This window comes from Aulonocara stuartgranti (genome assembly GCF_965226115.1).
Source record: "Aulonocara stuartgranti genome assembly, chromosome: 11".
In the NCBI taxonomy this organism is placed as follows: Eukaryota; Metazoa; Chordata; class Actinopteri; order Cichliformes; family Cichlidae; genus Aulonocara; species Aulonocara stuartgranti.
In genome coordinates this window covers 15,828,893-15,854,354 of record NC_138947.1, presented here as the reverse complement: position 1 = coordinate 15,854,354, position 25,462 = coordinate 15,828,893, and the positions used below count along the sequence as shown (strand labels likewise).

General features: G+C 40.6%; 1 protein-coding gene across 1 annotated transcript in view; it reads right to left on the bottom strand.

The window, feature by feature from the left end:
- The window catches only part of erfl3 (Ets2 repressor factor like 3), a 73,526-nt gene that overhangs the window by 15,361 nt on the left and 32,703 nt on the right, over nt 1-25,462 (bottom strand). Inside the window, exon 2 of the mRNA XM_082550384.1 lies at nt 9,236-9,470. Coding sequence (XP_082406510.1) covers nt 9,236-9,470 — 235 coding nt within the window. The remainder of the gene's footprint in view (nt 1-9,235; nt 9,471-25,462) is intronic.

Sequence of the window (25,462 nt, the reverse complement as noted above, 5' to 3'; positions counted from 1 at the left end):
CCTTCGGGGAAACAGAGGGGGAGGCTTTCTATCAACTCACTTGTTACTGCGAGTGATTCTAGGCCAGGGATTATGGCTGCGATTACACAGACGTGCTGGGGTCCAAAACATTATGATCAAAGCATGGAAACACACACCGGAGTGCAGCAACTAAATACCAATGAACGGACAGAGAAATTTCAGAAACCCGTACTCGAAACCATGTTTTTACAAAGCAACCCTTTCCAGGTCCTTTTGGGGGGACCTGAGGTGTTCACAGGTCAGATGAGATGTATAATCTCTCTAAAGGGTCCTGGGTCTCTTCCCAGTTTGGTTTGCCTGGAAAACCTCCAGAAAGAAGCACCCAAATATCTAACCTATGGAGGAATCTCGTTGGGACCTCTTGTATTTAGGAGCTTATTCTTTTGGACATTCACAAAATCTCATGACCAGAGGTTAGGGGTGGAACTTTCTTTGTATCATTTATCCAAGCACTGATTTTCCTTAATGCTTAAATTCAGGTTTGCAGCAAGGCTGGAGCCTATTCCAGCTGTCACTGGGTAAGAAGCAGGCACACCCTGCCCAGGTCGCATCATAGACTGAGACAATCAGTCACACCTACAGTTAAGTTAGAATCACTAATTAGCCTAATAGTGCATTCCAGATGTAGTCGGAAGCCCCAGTTCGAGATTGGGTGTATATTGATACCACCACCATCTCCAAACTCAGAAGATATCTTATTTGTCTTACATAAAAACTCATTAACACGTGTATTGGATGAGTACAAATACCCACATGCATCGTATTGCAAATGCAAAAAGTTGAATTGCCTTAAAAGGTTAAGGCAGTAATCTGTGATTAAATATAAAGTATTGCACGTTTAGTTCAAACACTGAGGTTGGGCTAAAGACCTGTCCACTATTCCCACTTTTTCCATAAATTATTATTATGATATCTGTATAAAATCTTTTCCACTATCTCTCCATATGCACACACAAATGTCAGCACTAAAAATGAAATGAATCACCCGCTCACGTGCACGTGTGTCTGCACAGGCTGTGCCTTGCCATTGTTGGGCTGTAAATAGGAGCTGACTGTGACAGGAAGTTGGGATTACAATGCTCCCCATGCGTCCCATGTTTATTTTCTGCCTCTTTCGTCAGCGTTGGCTGTTACACGCAAACACACACACACACATCCCAGCTAGATCTTCCTCTACACATATGCACACATACACACACACCAGCTGCTCACACTCAGGTGTGTACAAATTACAGAGATAAAAAGTCCTTTGTGTGGGAGCTACATTTGACAAGTGTTTACTGACTCAAAAAAAGGAAATTAAATGCGTTTGCGTTGGTTGGGTGGTGGTGCGATGAGCATATACATGGCAGAAGTCTGTATGCCAACTTCAACAATATAAAGGAATATCTAAATGAGTTGGCAAATCCATTTGGAATTATTGCCATTTCTGAAACATGGATCAATGCGGAGAAAGGAATGGACTTTGGACTGGAGGGATATGAAGTGAATTTTGTAAATAGAAGGAACAAGAGTGGAGGGGGAGTAGCTGTGTATGTGGATAAAAACCTAAACTACAAGGTGGTAGAAAGTATGACAACTGTAATTGATAATTTACTAGAATGTATAACAATTGAAATTTATAAGGAAAAAGAAAAAAATGTAATAATTAGCTGTATATATAGAACACCTGGCTCTAGTATTCAAGTATTTAATGACTTCATAGAGGAAATATTCTCTAAAACAAATCAAAAAGTTATGTTTATCTGTGGTGATTTTAATATTGACCTGTTGAATCCAAAAAAGCATAAAATGACCGACGAATTCCTAAACACTATGTACAGTTTGAGTTTACATCCTAAAATAACCAGGCCTAGCAGAATTACACCACATTGTGCCACCTTACTTGACAATATTTTCACTAACAATATGGAAAACAACATTGTGAGCGGAATATTAATTAATGACATCAGTGATCACCTACCAGTTTTTGCAGTTTATGACACTAATTATAAGAAAAATCAGCATGAAGAACAACTGAGATACAGACGTGTAAGGACAGAAGAAACTATGACTGCATTTAAGAACGATCTATTAAATCAGGACTGGGACAATGTGTACAAAGAAGCTGATATTGATATTGCATATGGCATATTTTTAAGAATATTCATGGAGTTGTACGATAAAAACTGTCCAACAATAAAATACAACAGAAAGCACAAATATTCAGATAGACCATGGCTCACTAAGGGTTTACAAAATGCATGTAAAAAGAAAAATACACTCTATAGGGAATACCTAAAACAAAGAACAAAAGATGCTGAAAATAAATATAAAAAATACAAAAATAAGTTGACCAATATTATACGTGTATGTAGAAAGGAGTATTATAGTAAAATATTGAACAACAATAAACATAATATGAAAGGAATATGGGATGTTTTAAACGGTATCATTAAAAATAATTCTGGACAACAAAGTTATCCACAATACTTTATCGATAATGGCAATATTATGGAAAACACTGCTGATAAGGTCAACAGCTTTAATCATTATTTTGTAAATATTGGACCAAAACTGGCAGAACAAATTCCTGAGTCACTGCCATCAGTAGACTGTAGTGAAAACCTGATTGATAGGAACCCTAACTCAATGTTCCTCACATCAGTGGAGGAAAAAGAAATAATTGACATTGTACACATGTGTAAATATAAAACATCTACTGATTGTAATGATATTGACATGAAAATCGTCAAGAAGGTCATTGAAGGAATTGTAGGACCTCTAACATATATTTGCAACTTATCATTTCAGACGGGAAAAGTGCCAAACAAAATGAAAATAGCTAAAGTTGTGCCGCTGTATAAAACCGGGGATAGACGCCACTTCACAAATTACAGGCCTGTTTCTTTACTACCACAATTCTCCAAAATCCTAGAAAACCTGTTTAATAAACGATTAGACAAATTCTTAGATAAATATAAATTACTCTCTGACAGTCAATATGGATTCAGATCAAAAAGATCAACATCTCTGGCATTAATCGAATCAATTGAGGAGATTACGAATGCTATAGATCAGAAACAGTATGCAGCTGGAGTATTTCTGGATCTCAAGAAAGCATTCGACACAATCAATCATGACATATTAATTAATAAACTGGAACGGTATGGGATTAGGGGGGTTGTACTGCAATGGGTGAAAAATTATTTAAGTGACCGGAAACAATTTGTGAAGCTGGGTGTCCATTCCTCATCATGCTTGGACATTGCTTGTGGTGTTCCACAAGGCTCTGTACTGGGTCCAAAATTATTTATTATTTATATAAATGATATTTGTAAGGCATCTGATATATTAAAATTAGTATTATTTGCAGATGACACAAATATTTTTTGTTCTGGGGGGAATCTAAAGGAGCTGCTGGATACAATTACTTCAGAAATGTGCAAAATTAAAAAATGGTTTAACAGGAACAAACTATCGCTAAATCTAAGTAAAACTAAAATTATCTTATTTGGGAATTCCCTTAGAAATGCACAAGTGCAGATTCATGTAGATGGTGTGGAAATTGAAAGAGTACTTGAACATAAGTTTCTTGGTGTGATTATAGATGATAAATTAAACTGGAAGTCTCATATAAATCATATACATAACAAACTTTCAAGAAGTGTCTCAATCTTGAGTAAAGTAAAACACATTCTGGACCACAAATCACTCCACATTCTCTATTGTTCCCTGATTGCACCGTATTTGAATTACTGTGCAGAGGTTTGGGGCAATACTTACAAATGTTCGCTATCATCAATCTTTATATTACAAAAAAGGGCCATAAGGATAATCCATAAAACTGGTTACAGAGATCATACAAATCCACTATTCTTAAAATCAAAAATTCTAAAATTCACAGATCTGGTTCATTTTCTCACAGCACAAATTATATATAAAGCAATAAATAACCTGCTTCCTGACAATATTCTAAAAATGTTTTCTAAAAGGGAACGGGGATACAATTTGAGGGGGGAATTAAATTTAAAACATCCTCGTATCCGTACAACATTAAAAAGTTTTTGCATCTCTGTGTGTGGAGTGAAGCTGTGGAACAGACTAAGTAAAGATATGAAGCAATGTCCAAGCATGGCGCAGTTTAAAAAGCGGTTTAAGGATATGGTTTTTACAGGGTACAGGGAAAAGGTAGAGATTTGATAGGGTGTTCTTGTCTAATATTTTCATGTGTGTGCGCATGCATGGGTTTGTTGGTATGGATATATATATATATATATATATATATATATATATATATATATATATATATATATATATATATATATATATATATATATATATATATATATATTTTTTTTTTGTAGGTTGTGTATCCTTGAGGTGTTAATGGGGTTATTGAAAATGTGTACATGTGCGTATGTGTGTATATACGTATGTATGGATAGATAGAAACATATATGTGTATATATTTAAAAAAAAAAATTACACATAACATATAATGTAATTGCAAGGAGGTATTTCTGTAGTCTATTGATACTAGATAGTGGAAAAGGGGTGGGATTAAATAAGCTTATGCTTCTTCCTGCTCCTTTTTGAACATGGACGTTATTTGGAGTTGTGGTTGCTCGTTTTCCTTTTGTTTGCTTTGTTCATTTGTCTCTTTTAATTCTATTTTTTTTATACTTTTTCAACATGTTCAAAATAAAGATTCAATCAATCAATCAATCAATATACATGGTGTGTGTCGGTGTGTGAAGAGGAAGATCGTGTCAGGGTCCGATCAGGCCGGTCACATGCTCGGCCGGTACAATATATGTATTCGAGCACACTCTGGTGTGTGCGTGCTTTCCACCCTCATAGAAAACAGAGGCCTCATTCAGTGGGGACAAAGGCATACACACAGTGCTCATGTATGCTAAACACATACATGCTGCAGATTGAGACAATGGAATGACAATGCACATATGTTGAACACTAAGTGATACAGTGGTACTGTCGCTGGGTGCTCCCTCTGCACTTTCTCTCTGGCCCTGGGAGTTTCCACACAAAGCAGTGCAACAGTTAAAGACCTTCTGACCTACAAACAGGCCCAGCCAGCTGAGTGAGTAACAGGGTGTGCATAGGCAGCAATATTTCCTGCAGCCAGCTGTTTACATGTGGTCATCAGGTTACACGTCGTGAGCGCCAATCATAACCTGTTTTACTGCTGTTTTTTTTTTTTAAATTACTACTGTATTTCAGGAAAAGATAGGCCAAGAAACACAAACATGGTGGCAGCTTGGCCTAGTTCTGCTGGATTACTGAAAAATAAGAATCATAAATAGTTGCTTTATTATACTTTTAAAAAGAAGAATGTTGCTTTTTATACTAAGTGGATTTCCTTGAACTTTAATCAGTTGATTACACTAAATAAATGTGGACATTGACTTTTATGGAAGGCCAAAAGGAAAGGCAAATTTAGACCATTATTGCAAAGCTGCATGTGGGACAGTAATCACTTTAGAGCAGTTGTCTGGTTTCAATAATTGATGGTAGTTAAAATTGTCATTGTAAATAAAATATGATTAATTGCCCCCAAAGTAATCAAAAACAGCGTATTGTGTGTCAGACTCACTGCCTCAGCTTCCTCATCCTTCTAGTTAGAAGTGTTTTATCTCGCTACTGTGTGCGTTTGTCTGATTACAGGAGTGGTTTCAGGGAGTCGGACTGCTGCAACTCCACCGCACTGCTAGCTTTCAGTTTCAGCGACTGTTTTGTTCCAGCACTTGTTTTTGCTACTTGAACAATTTTCTAACTTTGTCTGCTCTCCTCTGCTCCTGTTTTTGGCATGCCTGGCCCCCGCCTCTGAACCACTCCTGCTCCAACTGTGTTCTCCATAGTCGCCACCTCACTTAACTACTCCACTCTGGATTAATTATCCTCCCTGCTCCAACAATTACACCTAGCTCGGCCATTCCTAGGACTTCCACCTCAACTGAGTTAAGATTGCGTCAACCACAGATCAGTAATCTCTATCCGCCAACCACTGGTTCCCTCCCTCTCAGTTAGTGCTTACTTCCACACATTTATAAATAAATCCTCATAACAAATGTGAAGTCGTGTTTTCTAGTTCGGTCCCCATGTTAAGTGCATGTTCTCATGTAATTTTAAGCCTACAATAAAACAATTGTTGTTCTATTTATGCACACTTCTGCAGTGGCAGCCTTTCAGCTGTGGTGTCCCATCACAATTAAATAAATGTTGGCAATGAAGCAAGCGCTTAAAACATGTGTTCCAGCATCCATGCTTGGCCGAGAGTCTGCACAATGGTGCATTTGTGCATCTGAATGCACACATGCGCCGTGTTGGTAATCTTTACCAGCTGTGCATGGCAATACCGCTGACCTCTGACCATTAACGCTGGCTGCTGACTGGCAGGCAGGGGACCTGGAGGTTTCAAGGAGCTGGGACCTCTTAGCGTGATTGCACTCATTAAGCAAAAACTCTGCAATGAATGATTGGCAAAAGGCTTCATTTGCCCTAAGTTACTTCATGACAGCAAAGAGTGGTGCAAGGACTAGGAGGAAGGTTTAAGTCATGGTCTTTTCATCAGTGGAAATCTTTATTTCTCCAGCCTATTGACTTATTTCTCATGATTAAATTGGAGCTGAGGATTATAGATTGCGCCCGTTCTTTCATTCATTAACTCCACCTGAAATGTCAGGCAGCACTGATCTTAACGGTTGAGACTGAAGATCTAAAAAAAGAGCGACAGCCTGAATTTGTTTTTCTCTTTTGGTTTGATTCGGTGCAAAAGAACGGATTCATTATCAAATTAAAAAACAGGACAGTCTAACCTCTTTAACGTCTACACGCACATTTCCACGCACATAAACACACACTCGCGCAGTGTGAGCGTAATCCTCTCAACAGGAGTGGGAATTTCACAGTGGTCGTGGGAGCGGGAGGCCAGGATGACGCATGGGCCGAGGCTGCGTCCCATCAACGGAAAGCCAACACACATATGCTCAAGTCCGCACACAATACATTGGTCCTGATTAAGGGAATTTCCACCATGTGCACGGCAGACAGGAAAGAACAAGATCACTGAGGTAAAAATAATAATTACACAGTCCAAAGTGATAAAACGAACACTTCAAAACAAGCCCGCCTTTTAAATGTGTGTGCATGTGTGTGTAGGCTAACTGCCACATGTCGACTGTGGTCTCCATTATTAGCAGACTCCAGGTTTTCTCCACATGAAGGACGCGAGGTGGCCTGTTTTCCAACAGTTTACTCCATATGGGGACTGTTACCATGCACACATGCCTGTTTTATAACTTCATCAGTCTTCAGTGCCACTAATCCTGTTGCCACATTACTATTAATGTGTCTTGAGAGGCTTCATTTCGGGCACTGAAGGAGCTCCGGTGTCAAATCAGGTGACAACGCAAAGGTGCATGTTTGTTTGTGTGCGTGTTGTTTTGTTGACTGTCCTTATCGCTATAAGCCAGCTCACTTTAGAGGGAGACGACCTGGCTGCTGGAAGCTGGATGAGGACACAGGAGTGAACTTTCCCAAACAGGAGTGAACTCCTGTGTGGGGACCTTGTTGATAATCAGGCTCTAAGTCTGGTCCATCAGAGGGCACTAAGACCCACTATATATAAGCACTTAGTGGAGCTTGAGCTTCAAATCTGTTACAGCAGCAGAGGATGGACGTGCTATAAATACAGAGCCTGACCAGAAATATCCCCGTCCACGTTCTTTTTTTCTCTCTAATTCAGGATTTCTAAATCCAGATTGCAAGTCTGAATGTTTGTATGCGCACATAAGAAGTCCATGTTAATTCCCTCTGTCCCCAGAGGATACCATCTGTAGAAGTTATCTTAATCTCAGCAGTGTAAATGAGCGTGCATAAGCCTTCCCAGCCCTAAATTAAGCAATTCAAAGCATTTCCCTCCTTTAATGGCCTATGTGGCTTTCTTTAAAGTGCTTAGCTTAATCTTGGCTCTGTTTGGCAGTACACAACAAGACACAGTGAATGAGATACAGTGCTTACAGCGAGCAGCTGAGAAGAGCCCCTTGGGGTATGTGATCCCTGTAATATTCAGCTCTGAATATGCTGAAAGTTGTTGTTAACATGTAACTTCTATTGGTTTTTCATCTATCCATCAATACTGTAAACTAAAGTCTATTTATAAAAGCCAAATAAACACAATGAAAAGCAGCTGCTCTGTGGCTCAGATTTGATTTGTTTTATAGGGTTATTTGGTCTTAATGCCATTTCCTTTACCGACAAGCCCAACTTGATTAACCTAAGACGTAGGAAACACAATTCAAAAATAATAAGTAAGTTTATTCATAATAAACTCAACCAATCATTCGACGGGCAATTTCAAATACACCCCAAATCTTCACAAAAAGCCACACTGGAAGTAATCCACAGGTACAAATCAGATGATAAAGTCAGTACTTGACATTAAAGGATCACTGGTGTTAACTGAAATTAATAATCAACAACCACAGGAAACTCCTTCATAGTTAAATTTGCTCAGGTCAGTGGCATTTAAAGCCAATGAGGTCACCAAATACACCCTCAAAAAAACAAAGTCTGCACATGCCAAATTTCCCCTGAGGATTCTAATGTGTCCGCTGTGAGGTCATTACATCACACTAAATAAAAACCAAAAGCATTTTAGTTTACTAAAATAAAAATATAAACCAGACTTTAAGAAAAATGCTGTTCAAGCTGTGGCCAGAAATTCTCCTTCTTTGCTTGGAGCAACCTGGACAAGTTCATGCCTCTCCTTTTTTAGTTTTTTCTTTTCTTTCAATATATTAAAATTACTAAAAGCAAAACATTAAATTGAGAAAATTATAAACTGACAAGAATGAAAAGTTAACCCTACAAGCAGGCTGGCTGTGTCCCGAATGAATGATAGGCTGGAGCAAAGTTGTTAAACCCAGTGCTGCTGAGGGGTTACTGTAGCGCTCTCCACTGCACACTGTGTTTGTCAAAGCTGGAACAGCTGTTTGGCACGGGCCTAGGTGTAGCCCTCAGTGCTTTAAGCCTCAGACACACCACTGCAGATGCAAGAAGGAAAAGATTCTGCCTTTCTAAAATTAGTTAATATATGTCAATGAATACTAAAGATAATTTGTACGGTTCTTGTTTTGACAGTCCTTTTGTTTTAGCAACTTTATGTGAAAATAACTGTTTATGGTAACAGTATATTTCTCAGTCATCATACCTCAGAGCCCTGCTCAGTTTATCGTAGTTCATTTGGGGTTTGCACTTCCTGGCCCCCCAGAGTCGAGCCACTTCATCTGGATCCTTGATGACAAACTCGCCATAGTCCCCCTGCCAGGCGATGACATCATGATACTCCTCTTTCCTGAGCAGCTCCAGGATGAAGTGCCACAGCTGGATCTGTCTGGAACCAGGGCTTGACTCGGGCTTGTAAGCCCATTCTGGGAAGGCGAACCCTGTAATACAGAGATAAAGAGAGTGGGGATATTAGTGTTGGGTGGAGGGGGGTCATTCGAGCCTTGCCAAGAACAGTGAATGGTGATGTAGAGAGCGCGGGTCGTATTCATAAATTCTAGTAAAAAGACATCTTTTTGGATGAACTGAAGTGCACCCGGATGACTCGCCTTTTGTCTCTGTAGGGAAATACACGCTATAGAAAACTAGTTTAAAGGAAGGCAAAAGAAAAGACTAAGATATGATTACAGTTATGAGTCAGGAGCAGTTTCAGGTGACTGCGCTAACAGGGAAAAGAAGATTACAGGTGTCTGGCCAAGTATAGATCACATACAACAGTGCAGCTTAGTACAGAGTGCACTGCTCTCATTCATACTGTCGTCACTACTCTCCAAGTCCTCCCTGTATTTCCAGCAAGAAAAAAATAAGATAAACTGCAGGGCTTTTTTCTAAAAATACTTTCTCTTTTATTGGGCAGTTAGATCCTGTGAGAAGTAAAAATTAGACCTGTGAAAAATACGTAAGTGGACAGAAAAGTCAGAAACACCAGCAAGAGAAGAAAAGAGTAAAACAGACGAGATGAAGCACAAACACACATTTTTACATTTGCGACTTATTCTAATAATCAACACCTCACACCAACCTAATGGAAATTTCTGAAATCTCAAAGATGTTTTCTAACCACACCGGAAAAAATTTTAACAAAGGTCTAAGATGTTTCTATAAGATTCGTTTACACCAGTTACATTTTATTCACTTTAACTGTTTAGATGACTGTACTGATGACACAAAGCGCACCTAATTTTGATAACAGTAGAGGTATTAACACAGGTCATGGATCTATATCTCCAGAACCTCACAAGACACCATTTTTAGTGGCTACCTGTGACTATGACAAGTTTGCATAAGTGAGTCACAACTTCATTTGCACCAGATGAAGATAAACTGCTAGTTTGTGGCTAGTTATCAAATCCAATTGTTGAGGAAAATAGAGAATTTATCAGTACGGCTTCAGGCTAGGTTTTAATGCTGCTGGCTTACAGGTTTGTTTGATCTGCATCTAGACTCAAAATAAAGCTTTATTTTTTGTTATCAAAGTAGGCTAAGTTTAGCCGAATTAATAGCTTAATATTGCCTAAATGTGCAAACAGAAGTTTTCCCTTTAAACTTTTTCACTTTAAGTGAAACCCATTGGCTATTAGTAATCTTGATAGTCTAATGTACGTTCATCATTGTGTCACAGTCATTATAAGGCTCACATATGTTTTGCAGCCAACCCCTGAACTAATGCATGCGCGATGAAAATAAAAAGCAAGGATGTGAGAAGAGAAGCAACCTAAACCTCTTCAGCACTCTGATCCATATTTTCTTGCTACATGACTGACTACCTGACTGGCTCTTATTAGTAATCGGTGCATGCATGCCTCGACCTGCTCAACCCCAGCATGCCCCCTGTAACTTTAATTGTCTTAATCTGTACCGTCTGAAGCTTTGGCATAAAACACATTCCTCTGCTGTGATTAGGTCACAATTTCACCAGAGTGGCTCTTTACAGGAAACACACACGCACACTGAAACTACAACACTGAAAGCTGCAGCGTTAGTGGGCTTCATGGAACAGTTAGGCACACGAAAAACCTTTCCACCTCTCCTCCACCTCTTTCCTCTCATGCTGTCACTCTTTCCTCTGACTGTAGCAAAACAACATGGCCAGTCATCTCCCCTGCCTATCCCTCCATCTCTCTCTCTCTCTCTCCACCCTCGGCACGAAGGAAATGCAGAGCAAGAGACAGGCAGAATGAGACTGTGGGCGTGGGTATATGACTGTTTGCATGAGCATGTGTGCGCCCAAATGTACGAGTTTGAAAGAGTTTTTGTGCCAGTGCGTGTGTGTGTGTTTTTGAAAATGTTTGTGCAAGTCTCCCACTAACATTCTGTCGCCTGGGTGGTCAAGAGAATGTGACACGACTGAGCAAAACAGACTATCGCACTGTAATATTTAGCCACACGTATCCTGGACTGAACTTTTATTTTATCAACAATTATCATCGGAGCTCTGACAGACGCTCCGGTGAGGAGGTTGTCTCGCTGAAGAAATAGCATCCACCCTGCTAAAGTGTCATTATGCGGGACATTTAATGCCTTTCGATCCTGCCGATATAGTCTGTGTGATTTTTTTTGTGTGTTCTGCAAACGGCACAAGTGTCAGATTACTCCGAAAAAAATAGCCGAGCAAAAGGACCTGCATGTAACATCATGCAATGCCATGAAAAGGCTGCTGTGTGTTTACTGTGTGACACAGTGGATTAAATTAAGAAGCATTTCTCATAATTTATCTGATGGAAGAATGCTGTAACTACCATAGATATTGCCCTAATAAAACTATTAACCCTAGAGTTAAATCAATACCTTTCTGGCATTAATGAGGGTTTATTACATGGATATTATTTTACAAGGGACACGGGGGTCAGTGGTGCCAGCAGCCATAATCATCCTGCATGCACTGTGCATTTATTTAAATGCAATCTTAACAACACAAGCTCCTGTATATGGATCTTAATACCCGATTAACGTGTTTGAGAATCATGTTTGGCTTCATCCTCCTTTGGCAAGCTGATAAACAGCTGAGAAATGAGCAAATGAAAAAAACGTATTTCATTTTTTTAGCACTTTGAAAAAAGACTTACTCCATGGTGTAGTAATTCGAGACTGGGAGGAGGCACAAACGCAGCCTCAAAACTAAAACCAGTTAGTTTCAGGGGGTCACCAGCTAGTGTACTCCTAGTGTTGGTCACCAGGCATAGATGAATGGGTGGGCTTTGTCAGGAAGTACATCTGGCATTAAAATGTGTGCCAAATCAAAACATGTGCATCCATCCACTATGGTGATCCACTGCAAATAAGGGAGCAGCTGAAAGTTTCTTGCCTTTTGAAAGTAGACAGCAAATTATCCAAAGCATTGAAGACTCTGCTGAGAATCCATAAAAAGTAGTGGTGAAATCATTACGATGAGTGCTGAGAACCACAGAAGCTGCTGTTAGTGACCTCTGCCCATATCTACTATTAGTGCTGAGCCTCCCTCAGCAGTTTATGATGCTTGAATACATAGATCAGGAGTGTGATGACTGACAAAGCACTGAGAGGACTAATGAAAATCAGGAGCTGCATGATACTGAAGATAAAAATGAACTTCTCTGGTTAACATCTCATGCTTGATTCTCTCTTACAGCTGAATATAGTTGATAGAGCTGTCTTTATGTCTGTTGCTGGAGTTTAATTTCTCATTTTTCTGGGCTATAGCTAGTATAGCTGAAACTATAGTATTAAACTGTTTAGCTGGCTGTTGGCCTGTTGTATTTGATATTTGCTTTGTATCTATAAAGTTGGGGGGGGGGGGGGGGAGCATGAATCAATATCTCCCAGTCTTGTTTTCTACAAATTAGATTTTATATAGCAGAAGCCTTCTCTCATTCAAAGCACATCTGCCAGACATCTATAAATCTGTCCGTAAGCGTTGCTATTAGGGCTGCACGATTAATCGTTAGAAAATCGCGATCTCGATTCATACTTATGTGCGATCTCATTTCCAAATGACAACGATTTAAAAAAAAAAGAAAAAAGACGACGATTGTACCGCATTTTGATCCGGGACGTACTCTGCATGAAAACAAGCGCTCACTCTTCCTGCTCAACAAATGACAAGGGCGGAGCCTTATACCACGTGACACAGAAGCTGTGCCGTGTGATGCTAAAATTAGCAGGGAAAAAACAACGGAGAGCACGTCAGGGATGACGAGAAAGTGACAGGAGAAAATCCGTCCCGGTCAACCACCCAAACATCAATAACGGGAACCTTATACAGCGCTTCCCTATACCCGTCGAACTCCCGCAGGCACAAAGAAATTACGGAGGCTATCACTTATCACCTGACCAAAGATATGGCTCCCATCAACACTGTGCAAAACGAGGGATTTAGGAAAATGATCAACACCCTAGACAAACGTTACACAGTGCCGTCCCGCAACTATTTTTCTATTGTTGCACTACCTGCTCTATACACGCAGTGTCGAGCAACGGTGGAGACGGAATTTCAAGCAGTACGACATTTTGCGGCAACAACAAAATGTGAGACATTTGTTGTTTTATGTTCAGTCTCAACTGTTACGAAGTTGATGTGCAGTTAATAAGTGCAATAAATATTTATATTGGAAAAGAAAATCGTGAAAGAATCGTGATCTCATTTTATGCAAAATCGTGCAGCCCTAGTTGCTATTGAAGCATTTCATCACCTTGAGTAACTTAACTAGTGCATTTAGGCTTCCTTTGTTTTTTTAGACTAAAAAATAAAACCAGAAAAGGAAAGAGCTCTTCCTATGTGTCTTCTTACTCATCTAATGTAGGCTCGTTTCTCACCACCTTTTCTTGGTGGTTTTCCTCCACAGTGTATTTGCGAGACACGGTCAGTGAATCATTCAGTCATCCCACCTACTCAGGAGTCATTTTGTGATTGAAAAGAAAGATTTTTGAATATCACTCAAAGTATGTAGAAGATGCCTACACATTTTCCTTCTACAAACTCCAGACAGGATCTTATCAGCGCTGACTCTTATGTAGATAGTGGGTGGCCAACGAACGGCAGCTGTGCAGGCAGCCAGTTTGTTTAAACTAAAGATTATTGTTTAGTTGTGTGAAATGACCATGGGTGTAAAAAAAAAAAAAAAAAAGCAAAAAGCTGCAAACTGTGTCATCCGTGGCTGTATATTCTCAGACTTTCCAGGTTTGCATATGTAGGTAGCAGTTAATACGCAAATGGCACCACACTCACTCACTGTCATTTTATTTCCTTTTTCACTTCCCACCCCCCTCTTCCTCCTCCTCCTCTTTCTCTTTCGAATATTCAAGTAAACACGTTTGGCATGATCAAACCCTACAGTCACAGGGGAAGAGACCTGCGGCTATCATAAACATACTGGCTCACTGAGCGTGCTGCTGCAACGATTTAAAAAAAAAAACATTAAATAATCACCCACACAAACACTCCTACTGAACATGACAACACCATCTTTCCAGACAAAGGAAAAAATACTTTTAACTCCCAAATAGACTTAAATGTGTGTAGCTGATGGCTAAAAGATGTGACTGAAAAGAAATATGGGAGCAGTGCAGAACATTTGTTAACAAATGACCCCTGAGATTCTGCTTTAAAGAAAGATTAAGGGTTAAAACAGGACCTTTCACATGCTATAACTTGTTTTGACCAGCCAGTTATCCCACGTGATGATATGATCTCTTAAAAGTTTACACAAAATTCACCTTTTGAAGTTTTCTCCAAAGAATTATCAGAAAACAGATAAAGGTCAAATGTTTGTTTCTGTTACTCAACATTGTTAATTCTAAAATGATGCACTTTTGCTGTTGAAATTATAATACTTTCCATGATGCTTAAAGTTGAGGGGGTGCAAGATTTCAGCTTTAAATTATGACACTTGGGAGTGGGTGTAAAATTGATTTGGTTGCTGTTTTTCAGCCTTGAAAATTGTGGCCATCTCCTGTATTTAAGAAGATAAGAGGGTTTAAAAATGTTGGAAAAGATAGTGTGAATTCAAAAGCAGCAAATTTAGACAAACCTCTGTGATTTGAGGGCCTGTAACACAGAATATTTTTTATAATATGTAGGGCTGTTCGATATAACGATATATTGGATGACGATATTAAAAACGTCTATCGTTTCATTTTACGCTATCGTTTGTTTCGTGGTGTCGCAAAATAAACTGCTTACAGTTTTTCATCGTTTTGTTGGTCACTGTAGTGGCTATATTAATTTCTTAAGGTTCTCTCCTTCTCTTATATTTAATATAACCACACTAGGGACTGACAAGAGCCTGTTTTTATGTGATGTCGTTAGCAACAACGACGCTAAAATCATCGCGTGTCCGCTTGTTTATTTTCCACATAAACCTTTCAGAATAAAGCTCAAGATCCTGTTGAGACTTTTCAAAATAAACTGAATCACGTGAAAGATTACAGTGAGGCAAAAAAGTATTTAGTCAGCCACCGATTGTGCAAGTTCCCCCACTTAAAATGATGACAGAGGTCAGTAATTTGCACCAGAGGTACACTTCAACTGTGAGAGACAGAATGTGAAAAAAAAATCCATGAATCCACATGGTAGGATTTGTAAAGAATTTATTCATAAATTAGGGTGGAAAATAAGTATTTGATCACCTCAAACAAGGAAAGTCTCTGGCTCTCACAGACCTGTAACGTCTTCTGTAAGAAGCTTTTCTGTCCCCCACTCGTTACCTGTATGAATGGCACCTGTTTGAACTCATCATCTGTATAAAAGACACCTGTCCACAGCCTCAAACAGTCAGACTCCAAACTCCGCCATGGCCAAGACCAAAGAGCTTTCGAAGGACACCAGGAAAAGTATTGTAGACCTGCACCAGACTGGGAAGAGTGAATCTACAATAGGCAAGCAGCTTGGTGTGAAAAAATCAACTGTGGGAGCAATCCTCAGAAAATGGAAGACATACAAGACCACTGATAATCTCCCTCGATCTGGGGCTCCACGCAAGATCTCATCCCGTGGGGTCAAAATGATCATGAGAACGGTGAGCAAAGATCCCAGAACCACACGGGGGGACCTGGTGAATGACCTGCAGAGAGCTGGGACCAAAGTAACAAAGGTCACCATCAGTAACACACTACAACGGCAGGGAATCAAATCCCGCAGTGCCAGACGTGTTCCGCTGCTGAAGCCAGTGCATGTCCAGGCCCGTCTGAAGTTTGCCAGAGAGCACATGGATGATACAGCAGAGGATTGGGAGAATGTCATGTGGTCAGATGAAACCAAAGTAGAACGTTTTGGTATAAACTCAACTCGTCGTGTTTGGAGGAAGAAGAACACTGAGTTGCATCCCAAGAACACCATACCTACTGTGAAGCATGGGGGTGGAAACATCATGCTATGGGGCTGTTTTTCTGCCAAGGAGACAGGACGACTGATCCGTGTTAAGGACAGAATGAATGGGGCCATGTATCGTGAGATTTTGAGCCAAAACCTCCTTCCATCAGTGAGAACTTTGAAGATGAAACGAGGCTGGGTCTTCCAACATGACAATGATCCAAAACACACCGCCCGGGCAACAAAGGAGTGGCTCCGTAAGAAGCATTTGAAAGTCCTGGAGTGGCCTAGCCAGTCTCCAGACCTCAACCCCATAGAAAATCTGTGGCGGGAGTTGGAAGTCCGTGTTGCTCGGCGACAGCCCCAAAACATCACTGCTCTCGAGAAGATCTGCATGGAGGAATGGGCCAAAATACCAGCTACTGTGTGTGCAAACCTGGTAAAGACCTATAGTAAACGTTTGACCTCTGTTATTGCCAACAAAGGTTATGTTACAAAGTATTGAGTTGTATTTTTGTTATTGACCAAATACTTATTTTCCACCCTGATTTACGAATAAATTCTTTACAAATCCTACCATGTGGATTCATGGATTTTTTTTCACATTCTGTCTCTCACAGTTGAAGTGTACCTCTGGTGCAAATTACTGACCTCTGTCATCATTTTAGGTGGGGGAACTTGCACAATCGGTGGCTGACTAAATACTTTTTTGCCCCACTGTATGTCGTGTGCTTACAGATGAGAAGCAAAAAAGAGCCGCCAGGTGCTAAAAAATAAACCTTCGACTCAAACGTTAGAACAGGCTGTTCCCCGCAGCACGCTGTGTAATAAATACTCACAAAGAAAATGGCAGTTGTTACAACCTATGTCTAAAAATGTATCGTTTCATGCATCGGTTAAAACACTGGACTCCAGATACACGACGTCCAGCTGGAAACACTTCACACAAGTTGAGCTGCCCGAGATTCACAGAATTTTCAGAAAATGTAAAATTTTTGTGATTTATATCGTTATCGGACGATAGATGTCTTATATCGAGATATTAGATTTTGGTCATATCGCACAGCCCTAATAATATGAAGACAAAATTTGTCATGGTGTCAGTAAATATGCCAAAGCTGACTTGGAGGGGGTCAGGTGGGATCTTTTCACAGATTTGATTGATTTTATCTGGAATGGCCCAGATTACTGTTTACTGGGAGTCCTACTGTCTGCAGGGAGTTTTTATGAATGTCCAAGCAAGGCTCTTTAAAAAAAACAAAAGAAAAGAAAGAAAAGAAGAAAAAGAAAATGCAAAATAAACCTCAAAGGGAAAGCAAAGAAAATAGTATTGCTGCTATAGCAAATATTGTGCTGGCAGCAACTCTGTGTGAAGATATCCGTAATGATTTTTTTGGGGGGACTTTGGCAGCGGTCACTGTACAGACACATCACACTTCAGGTCACTGGGTGAAACTGATACACAGCAAACACTTAGAAGACCGGCAGCTACAGCATGTGTGTGAAAAAAGAAGACATTTCCAACTGAAAACGACACATTATCGGCCTCTACAGCACACGCCTTTCATATGCATATGTCGGTGAGGTTTATAGAGCGCAGGTTCTCAATGGGGTTCAGATCAGGTGAACAAGGTGGCCATGTCATTAGTTTTTCTTCTTTTATACCCTTTCTTGCCAGCCACACTGTGGAGTACTTGGACGCGTGTGATGGAGCATTGTCCTGCATGAAAATCATGTTTTTCTTGAAGGATGCAGACTTCTTCCTGTACCACTGCTTGAAGAAGGTGTCTTCCAGAAACTGGCAGTAGGACTGGGAGTTGAGCTTGACTCCTCAACCCAAAAAGGCCCCACAAGCTCATCTTTGATGATACCAGCCCAAACCAGTACTCCACCTCCACCTTGCTGGCGTCTGAGTCGGACTGGAGTTCTCTGCCCTTTACCAATCCAGCCACGGGCCCATCCATCTGGCCCATCAAGACTCACTCTCATTTCATCAGTCCATAAAACCTTAGAAAAACCAGTCTTGAGATATTTCTTGGCCCAGTCTTGACGTTTCAGCTTGTGTGTCTTGTTCAGTGGTGGTCGTCTTTCAGCCTTTCTTACCTTGGCCATGTCTCTGAGTATTGCACACCTTGTGCTTTTGGGCACTCCAGTGATGTTGCAGCTCTGAAATATGGTCAAACTGGTGGCAAGTGGCATCTTGGTAGCTGCACGCTTGACTTTTCTCAGTTCATGGGCAGTTATTCTGCGCCTTGGTTTTTCCACACGCTTCTTGTGACCCTGTTGACTATTTTGAATGAAACGCTTGATTGTTCGATGATCACGCTTCAGAAGCTTTGCAATTTTGAGACTGCTGCATCCCTCTGCAAGATATCTCACTATTTTTGACTTTTCTGAGCCTGTCAAGTCCTTCTTTTGACCCATTTTGCCAAAGGAAAGGACGTTGCCTAATAATTATGCACACCTGATATAGGGTGTTGATGTCATTAGACCACACCCCTTCTCATTAAAGAGATGCACATCACCTAATATGCTTAATTGGTAGTAGGCTTTCGAGTCTATACAGCTTGGAGTAAGACAACATGCATGAAGAGGATGATGTGGACAAAATACTCATTTGCCTAATAATTCTGCACTCCCTGTATATGTACTATGTTTAGCATATAGATTTCTTCAAGGATAAATGAAATTATAATATTCAAGAGAGGTTACTCCTCCACATCGGAAAGAGCCAAATTGATGCGGTTCAGGATCTGATTAGCATCCCCCTAAGGTGATGTGTTTAGACCATGTCCAACTCGGAGGACACCCAGGGGCAGACCCAGGACAAATTCAAGTGCTGAATTATGGCAGAAAACTTTGCTAAAACTATGATGCATTGCTGTCCTTCGCGTTTTATGTAAAATGTCGTCTCTTAAAAAAAACAAAAAAAGCCCCCTGTTATGATTACTATTATTGTTTTTGTTGTTCGTCTGTGTACATTAATTTTTTCATGTAGTGGCAGCAGTGTTGCTAAAAATAAATTCAAGGCCCAATGATTCACTGTCAAGAGCAGCAGCGCTTTAAAAAACACAAGAGCTACGAGCACAATGCACCGGCGTGCATGTATGTTCTTTACATACATCATGCTGTCATGTATAACTCATCGGTTACCTGTCAAATCCTGAACATCAAAGACCTCATATGATGCCTGCCCGGTGCTGGTAGAGGACAAAGCATAAGCGACTCTCTTTAGTGACCCTGTGAGCGAGTGTGTGCGTGACAGAGATGGTAAGGATTATGTTTAGAGGAATGCTGAGAGCAAGAACAGGTGTCTTTGTCCTTCTATCCACTCAGCCCAAGCAGTCCTGAGTCACAGAGGATCAGCTATCGCTCGCACACACACACACACACACACACACACACACACACACACACACACACACACACACACACACACACACGCTCCGATTTGCTTCAGCCTCATACAACTGATAGGAGAAGTTTGGGAATCTTGGAATCGGTGTGTGTGTTTTATCATACAACCTGTGTAGATGACTAACACAGGGAAAGCAGGAGTAGGGAAGAGCTTGCAGACCATGACCTAACCTCCACTCACCACCACCACACTTAACCTCTCTGACCTCGACTCTCTGTCTATTTGGCTCCCTTCCTCCCTCACCACTCTCCCTCCCAGGGGAGACACCAGATAGCCTTTACAACACACACACACACACACACACACACACACACACACACACACACACAGCATCAATAATGTAGAAAATGGTGTGGCAGTTGACGATAGGGGTGCGCCTAATCTCTGCCCTGGGACACTGGAGAGAGTGTGAGTGTGTCAAAAAGTGTGTGTTGTGAGTTGGGACAACTGAGGGGCAGGTGGTAGAAAGTGATGCAAAAGGGACAGAGAAGAGGAGCAGGAGGGGGAAGAGAGGGAGGGAGTAATGGGGGTGTTGCTGAAGTGAAAGAGAAGAAGGCAAGACGAGATGGGGTGAGCTCTAGGACAAGAAGAGAACAGAGAAAAGAAAGTAGGAGAAAAGAGACAGGGGAGGGAGATCTGGGAAACAAGAGTGGGATAAGAAAGAGAGAGACAATGGCTCGAGTGGGAGAGGAGAGAGGGGGTGGATGGAGGGAAAGGGGGATTAAGGGAGCGATGAGATCATTGCTCGTCTGGTAGTCTGTTGTCATCCAGGTCAGATTGCTTATCCCCTCCCCTCCTCCTTCACTGCTTCTCTCCTTCCTCCTTCTCCTTTCTGAGAGTGCGGATGCCTCTTTTCCTCCGTGTGATATTGGCGGCAAGCCCCCTAGCAGACTTCTAACACTGCTGCTATTCCAGCTATGTGTGCTGCTCACCAGTCCAACAATGACTTCCACAATGCAAGAGGAGAAGGAGGGGCCCAAGGAGATGAAAGCTAGTAAGTGAGGAAAGAGTGGAAGGGAGAGAAAGATAAACAGCACAAGACTCATGAAGAAGGAGAAATGGTGCTGAGCTGCAGGATTTGATTCCCTGCCATTGTAGTGTGTTACTGATGGTGACCTTTGTTACTTTGGTCCCAGCTCTCTGCAGGTCATTCACCAGGTCCCCCCGTGTGGTTCTGGGATCTTTGCTCACCGTTCTCATGATCATTTTGACCCCACGGGATGAGATCTTGCGTGGAGCCCCAGATCGAGGGAGATTATCAGTGGTCTTGTATGTCTTCCATTTTCTGATGATTGCTCCCACAGTTGATTTTTTCACACCAAGCTGCTTGCCTATTGTAGATTCACTCTTCCCAGTCTGGTGCAGGTCTACAATACTTTTCCTGGTGTCCTTCGAAAGCTCTTTGGTCTTGGCCATGGCGGAGTTTGGAGTCTGACTGTTTGAGGCTGTGGACAGGTGTCTTTTATATAGATGATGAGTTCAAACAGGTGCCATTCATACAGGTAACGAGTGGGGGACAGAAAAGCTTCTTACAGAAGACGTTACAGGTCTGTGAGAGCCAGAGATTTTCCTTGTTTGAGGTGACCAAATACTTATTTTCCACCCTAATTTACGAATAAATTCTTTACAAATCCTACCATGTGGATTCATGGATTTTTTTTTTTCACATTCTGTCTCTCACAGTTGAAGTGTACCTCTGGTGCAAATTACTGACCTCTGTCATCATTTTAAGTGGGGGAACTTGCACAATCGGTGGCTGACTAAATACTTTTTTGCCCCACTGTACATGGATTTCATTTAGTTGTAATCAAGAAAAGGAGAAGTCTATAAAGGAGTACATTTAGTATCTAGTACATAAATCAATTCGAAGAAAAGTTCATCATGCAACTAATGAGGCAGCTTCTGTCCCAAACCATTTGGTAATCATTTAGTTTTTGCTGTGTTACAAAAACAAAGAAACATGCATTTCATTTTCTTGATGCAATAAACTGATGCATTCCTCAATCTCCACTTTACATGGAGACAGTGTTCACATTTAACCAGTGATGATGAAGTCTTGACTGGGTAGATGCCATGCTTCCCAGGGAGTTTCTGATCACCTTGACCAAAAATGCCCCTTGGTCTCTGCTGGTGAAATTATCTTCCAATTAACAGGAAAAGTAACTGCCTGGATCACCAGCCTGGGACTCAATTGCCAAGAAGGATAGAGCTGATGGGAAGGAGGCAGAGACAGACGGGCAGTCAGACAAAGTATAGGAGTGAGAAAAAAGATGAGGAGGAGAGATTCCCAGAGCTGTGAGTCCTACTCAGCAGCAAATCAACTGACAGGCCTGTGCCAAACTAACAGCAGAGTTGCAGACTCAGGGTTTTTATACGGGGACTCTGAACAGCCATTAGCGGCAGTTGGCTGGCACTGTATTGCTTTAACTCAACCCAGCTTTAGTGTGGATCTGGGAAACAACTAGTGTAAGTGTGTTTGTGTGTGGACGAGGAGGGGTGAGGTCAGTGTCGGCTCACTCACAGCCTGTAAAAGCACTAAAACTAAGAGACAGTCGGTTGGTATTTGCCTGTAGCACATTCATATACACGGCCTTGTCTTTGTCACAGATGCTTGGATGATTGAAACAGCCTGAAGCGCTGAGCAGAGGAAACAGAGGGGACAGAAACTGGATAATAAAAGGCTCAAAGGGGTGAGACAGAGAAAGCAAGACTGAAAAAAGAGAGAGAGGAGGGCGGGCTCCACGGGAGCAGGAGGAGGTGGAGGAGGATGGTAATCAGAGCCCATATGCCTGAATCCCAAAGTGTCTGGACTCTTCCCACAAAGTCCATTAAAAATTCATTAGGGCCAATACCAGAAGAAGAGTGGAAAAGTGAGACATACAGAGAGAAAAGACAGGAGCACGACAACCTGTCACAAAGATTGAAGGGAAAAGTTCTGAATGCTTTAGTCTTTTCTTATTCAAAGTAAATGTAAGATTTTCCTCGAAATATGAACTTCTAGAAAAACATAGTCCAGATGTTTGTTTTTTGAAGTCATTAAAGACAGTCACCTAGATGCCACCATTGATTGTCTTTCAAGCTGTTCATTGTATGGTTTATAAAGGACATTTTCAGATAGCTTCAGACAGTCTCAGACTCACAAAATACTTAAGTCGATCCTATCAGAGTGAGGAAAACCAGTAAATCTTGATTGGAAGCAGAGAATATTTGGCATTTTTGTTCTAAAATTGATTAAAAAAAGCAGCACAACTATCATTATTCTCTTTCTTTTCAGTTGGATCAGAGAACTAGTTAATTAGAAACATCTCTGAACACATAAGCAGTCAGGATTAGAAATATCAAAAAAAGATAAATAAAACTAGGAATAAATGTCCTTTTTTTAACTTCAGCAGCACTTGAGTTAGATGTTGTTTGACTTTTTTTCCGCAAAGGCTTGAAATCGGTGCGGTTTTACGAAAACATGCTGGGAAGGTTTTATTTGTTGGGAAACAATTATCCAGAGGAATGCAGCTTGTTGTGAATAATCCAGATGGAGGGTAATTTCCCTTGGAGAACTTGCTCTTGCTGGAGGTCTTGCCCGAGCCAAGAACATTCATGCCCTGCACCTCACCTGGTGCCACGAAGGCAAATTAGTCACAAAAACGCACAAACATCAAGTAACCTTAGAGGTCACCACAGGTTATGCTTTCCATAGGGTCTTACTTACTGTTATATAGCAGCCAGGAGAAAGAAACAGAAGCGGCAAAGGAGTAGAGAGTGTTTTGTGGCCTTGGAGGGGCCAAAAATAGCGCCACACACACACACTCTCTTAAACACACTGGGGTTATTGTTCAACAGTGGGAGAGCCAAAGAGAGAGAGAACGAATACACAGCATGGACGGGGGGAAGAGGGAAAGTACAGAAGTGCGATGAGGACACAAGTGACACAGAGACTGAGGACAGGATGATGTAAGATGAGCAATTTGGTCTCCCTGCTTCTCTCGGCTCGGATCTGTGCAGCGCGTCTTCTAGCGCGCACACAGACGTCTTTTCCAGGAAACCGAGGGGAGGAGCAGTAAAGAGGAAGAAAATGCACACACGTCCATAGGGACTCTCTCTTCCAGAACAAGCCCTCCAGGTCTGGTTTACATGCTCCACTGCTAAACTGTAAAGGGCTTGTTAAGTCACAACATAAATATCCATTAGTTTAGGGCAAGACTATGAACAGAGTGTGGTTTGGGTTTTACTCTAATTGAGCAACTGACTAAGCACTAAATTAGTGTGTTTTAGTACTGGTACAGTTGATGTGCACATTTCAGGAAATGACTTTGAAAGCTGCAGAGTGTCAGTCAGCATAAAATGGATGCACAAGTTCTGATTAACTTCAGACACCCTGAAGAAAGTTTAAAGTAGGGCATGAGCTACAGTGTTTTCAACAGAGGTTCTGTATTCCCAACGTTAATAAAAAAGAAAAAAATTATAATCAGTATCGGATCTGTCTGAAAGCTGGGAAATCAGTTTAAAAAAAAGTATTCTTAGAAATTAGAAATTAGTGTGGCATAAAAAAATATAACAGCAATTTCTGCTGTTCAAATTCAAATTCAAATTCAAATTTTATTTGTCACGTACACAGTCATACACAGTACGATATGTAGTGAAATGCTTGGACAACTGCTCGTGACCTAAAGAAAACAAAAAAGGAAAGGCTATGAATAAGATAGGAAATAAATATGAAAAATTAAAAAGGGTAAATTTAACTAGGAAGGAATAAAATATAAATTAAGGTTAAAAATGAAATAACTGTACAACACAAATTAGAATGAAGGGTAAATTTAACTGGGAAGAATAAGATAAAATATATAAATTAAAGTTGAAAATAAAATAACTGTACAACAAAGTACACAATACACAATATAGAACTATATAAGAATGTATGAAGAAATCTAAATATAAATAAATATATACACAATAACAGCAGCTGTACAAGTATTAACCGGAAATGAAGAATATAGTGACCAGTGTTGTGCAAAAACAAAGTCCAGAAAGTCCAGTGTGTGTGTAAGAACCATATGTGTGGGTCAGTACTGTGTGGTGCTGTTAAGGATCTCTTAATCAAAATGATGTTTTGGAGTCGTGTGGGATTGTGGGAGTTGTTCTGGATTTTAACTTGGTTTTTGTTAAATAAATAATGGCACAGTGTAATCTGTGTCATGTAATGATTTATCTGAGATTGTATTTATGTCATTTTAGAACCTGTTTTTTTAATTACGTCCTAATACTGAAGCTTAGCATGAAAAGTGATTGTACTTTCTTTTTCACATCATTTATACTGTGAAAAAAAATGACTAGCTCAAATCAGCCAGCGGCTGGCCAGTGAATTTGTCCAGCATACTTTTTTACTGATCATTTAATATTTTATATATCCGTCAACTGACTAAACACCGGGCAAAACCAAGGCAATAAATATTTAATTACCCTAGAGAAGTCGCCTGGATGCTAAAGATGCTGACACTGTTTGTGAGAGGTTGAATTTAGGACCCAGGAGTTTGGCATCTAACCACATGGGACACCTAAACAAACACTATCTCTCTTTTTCACACAGTAACAGAAGGAATAAAACAGGAAACAAAAACAAAAACTCACTGTCAGGCACAAAAAGTGAGCCGTTCCAAAAAATACACAGCACTGTC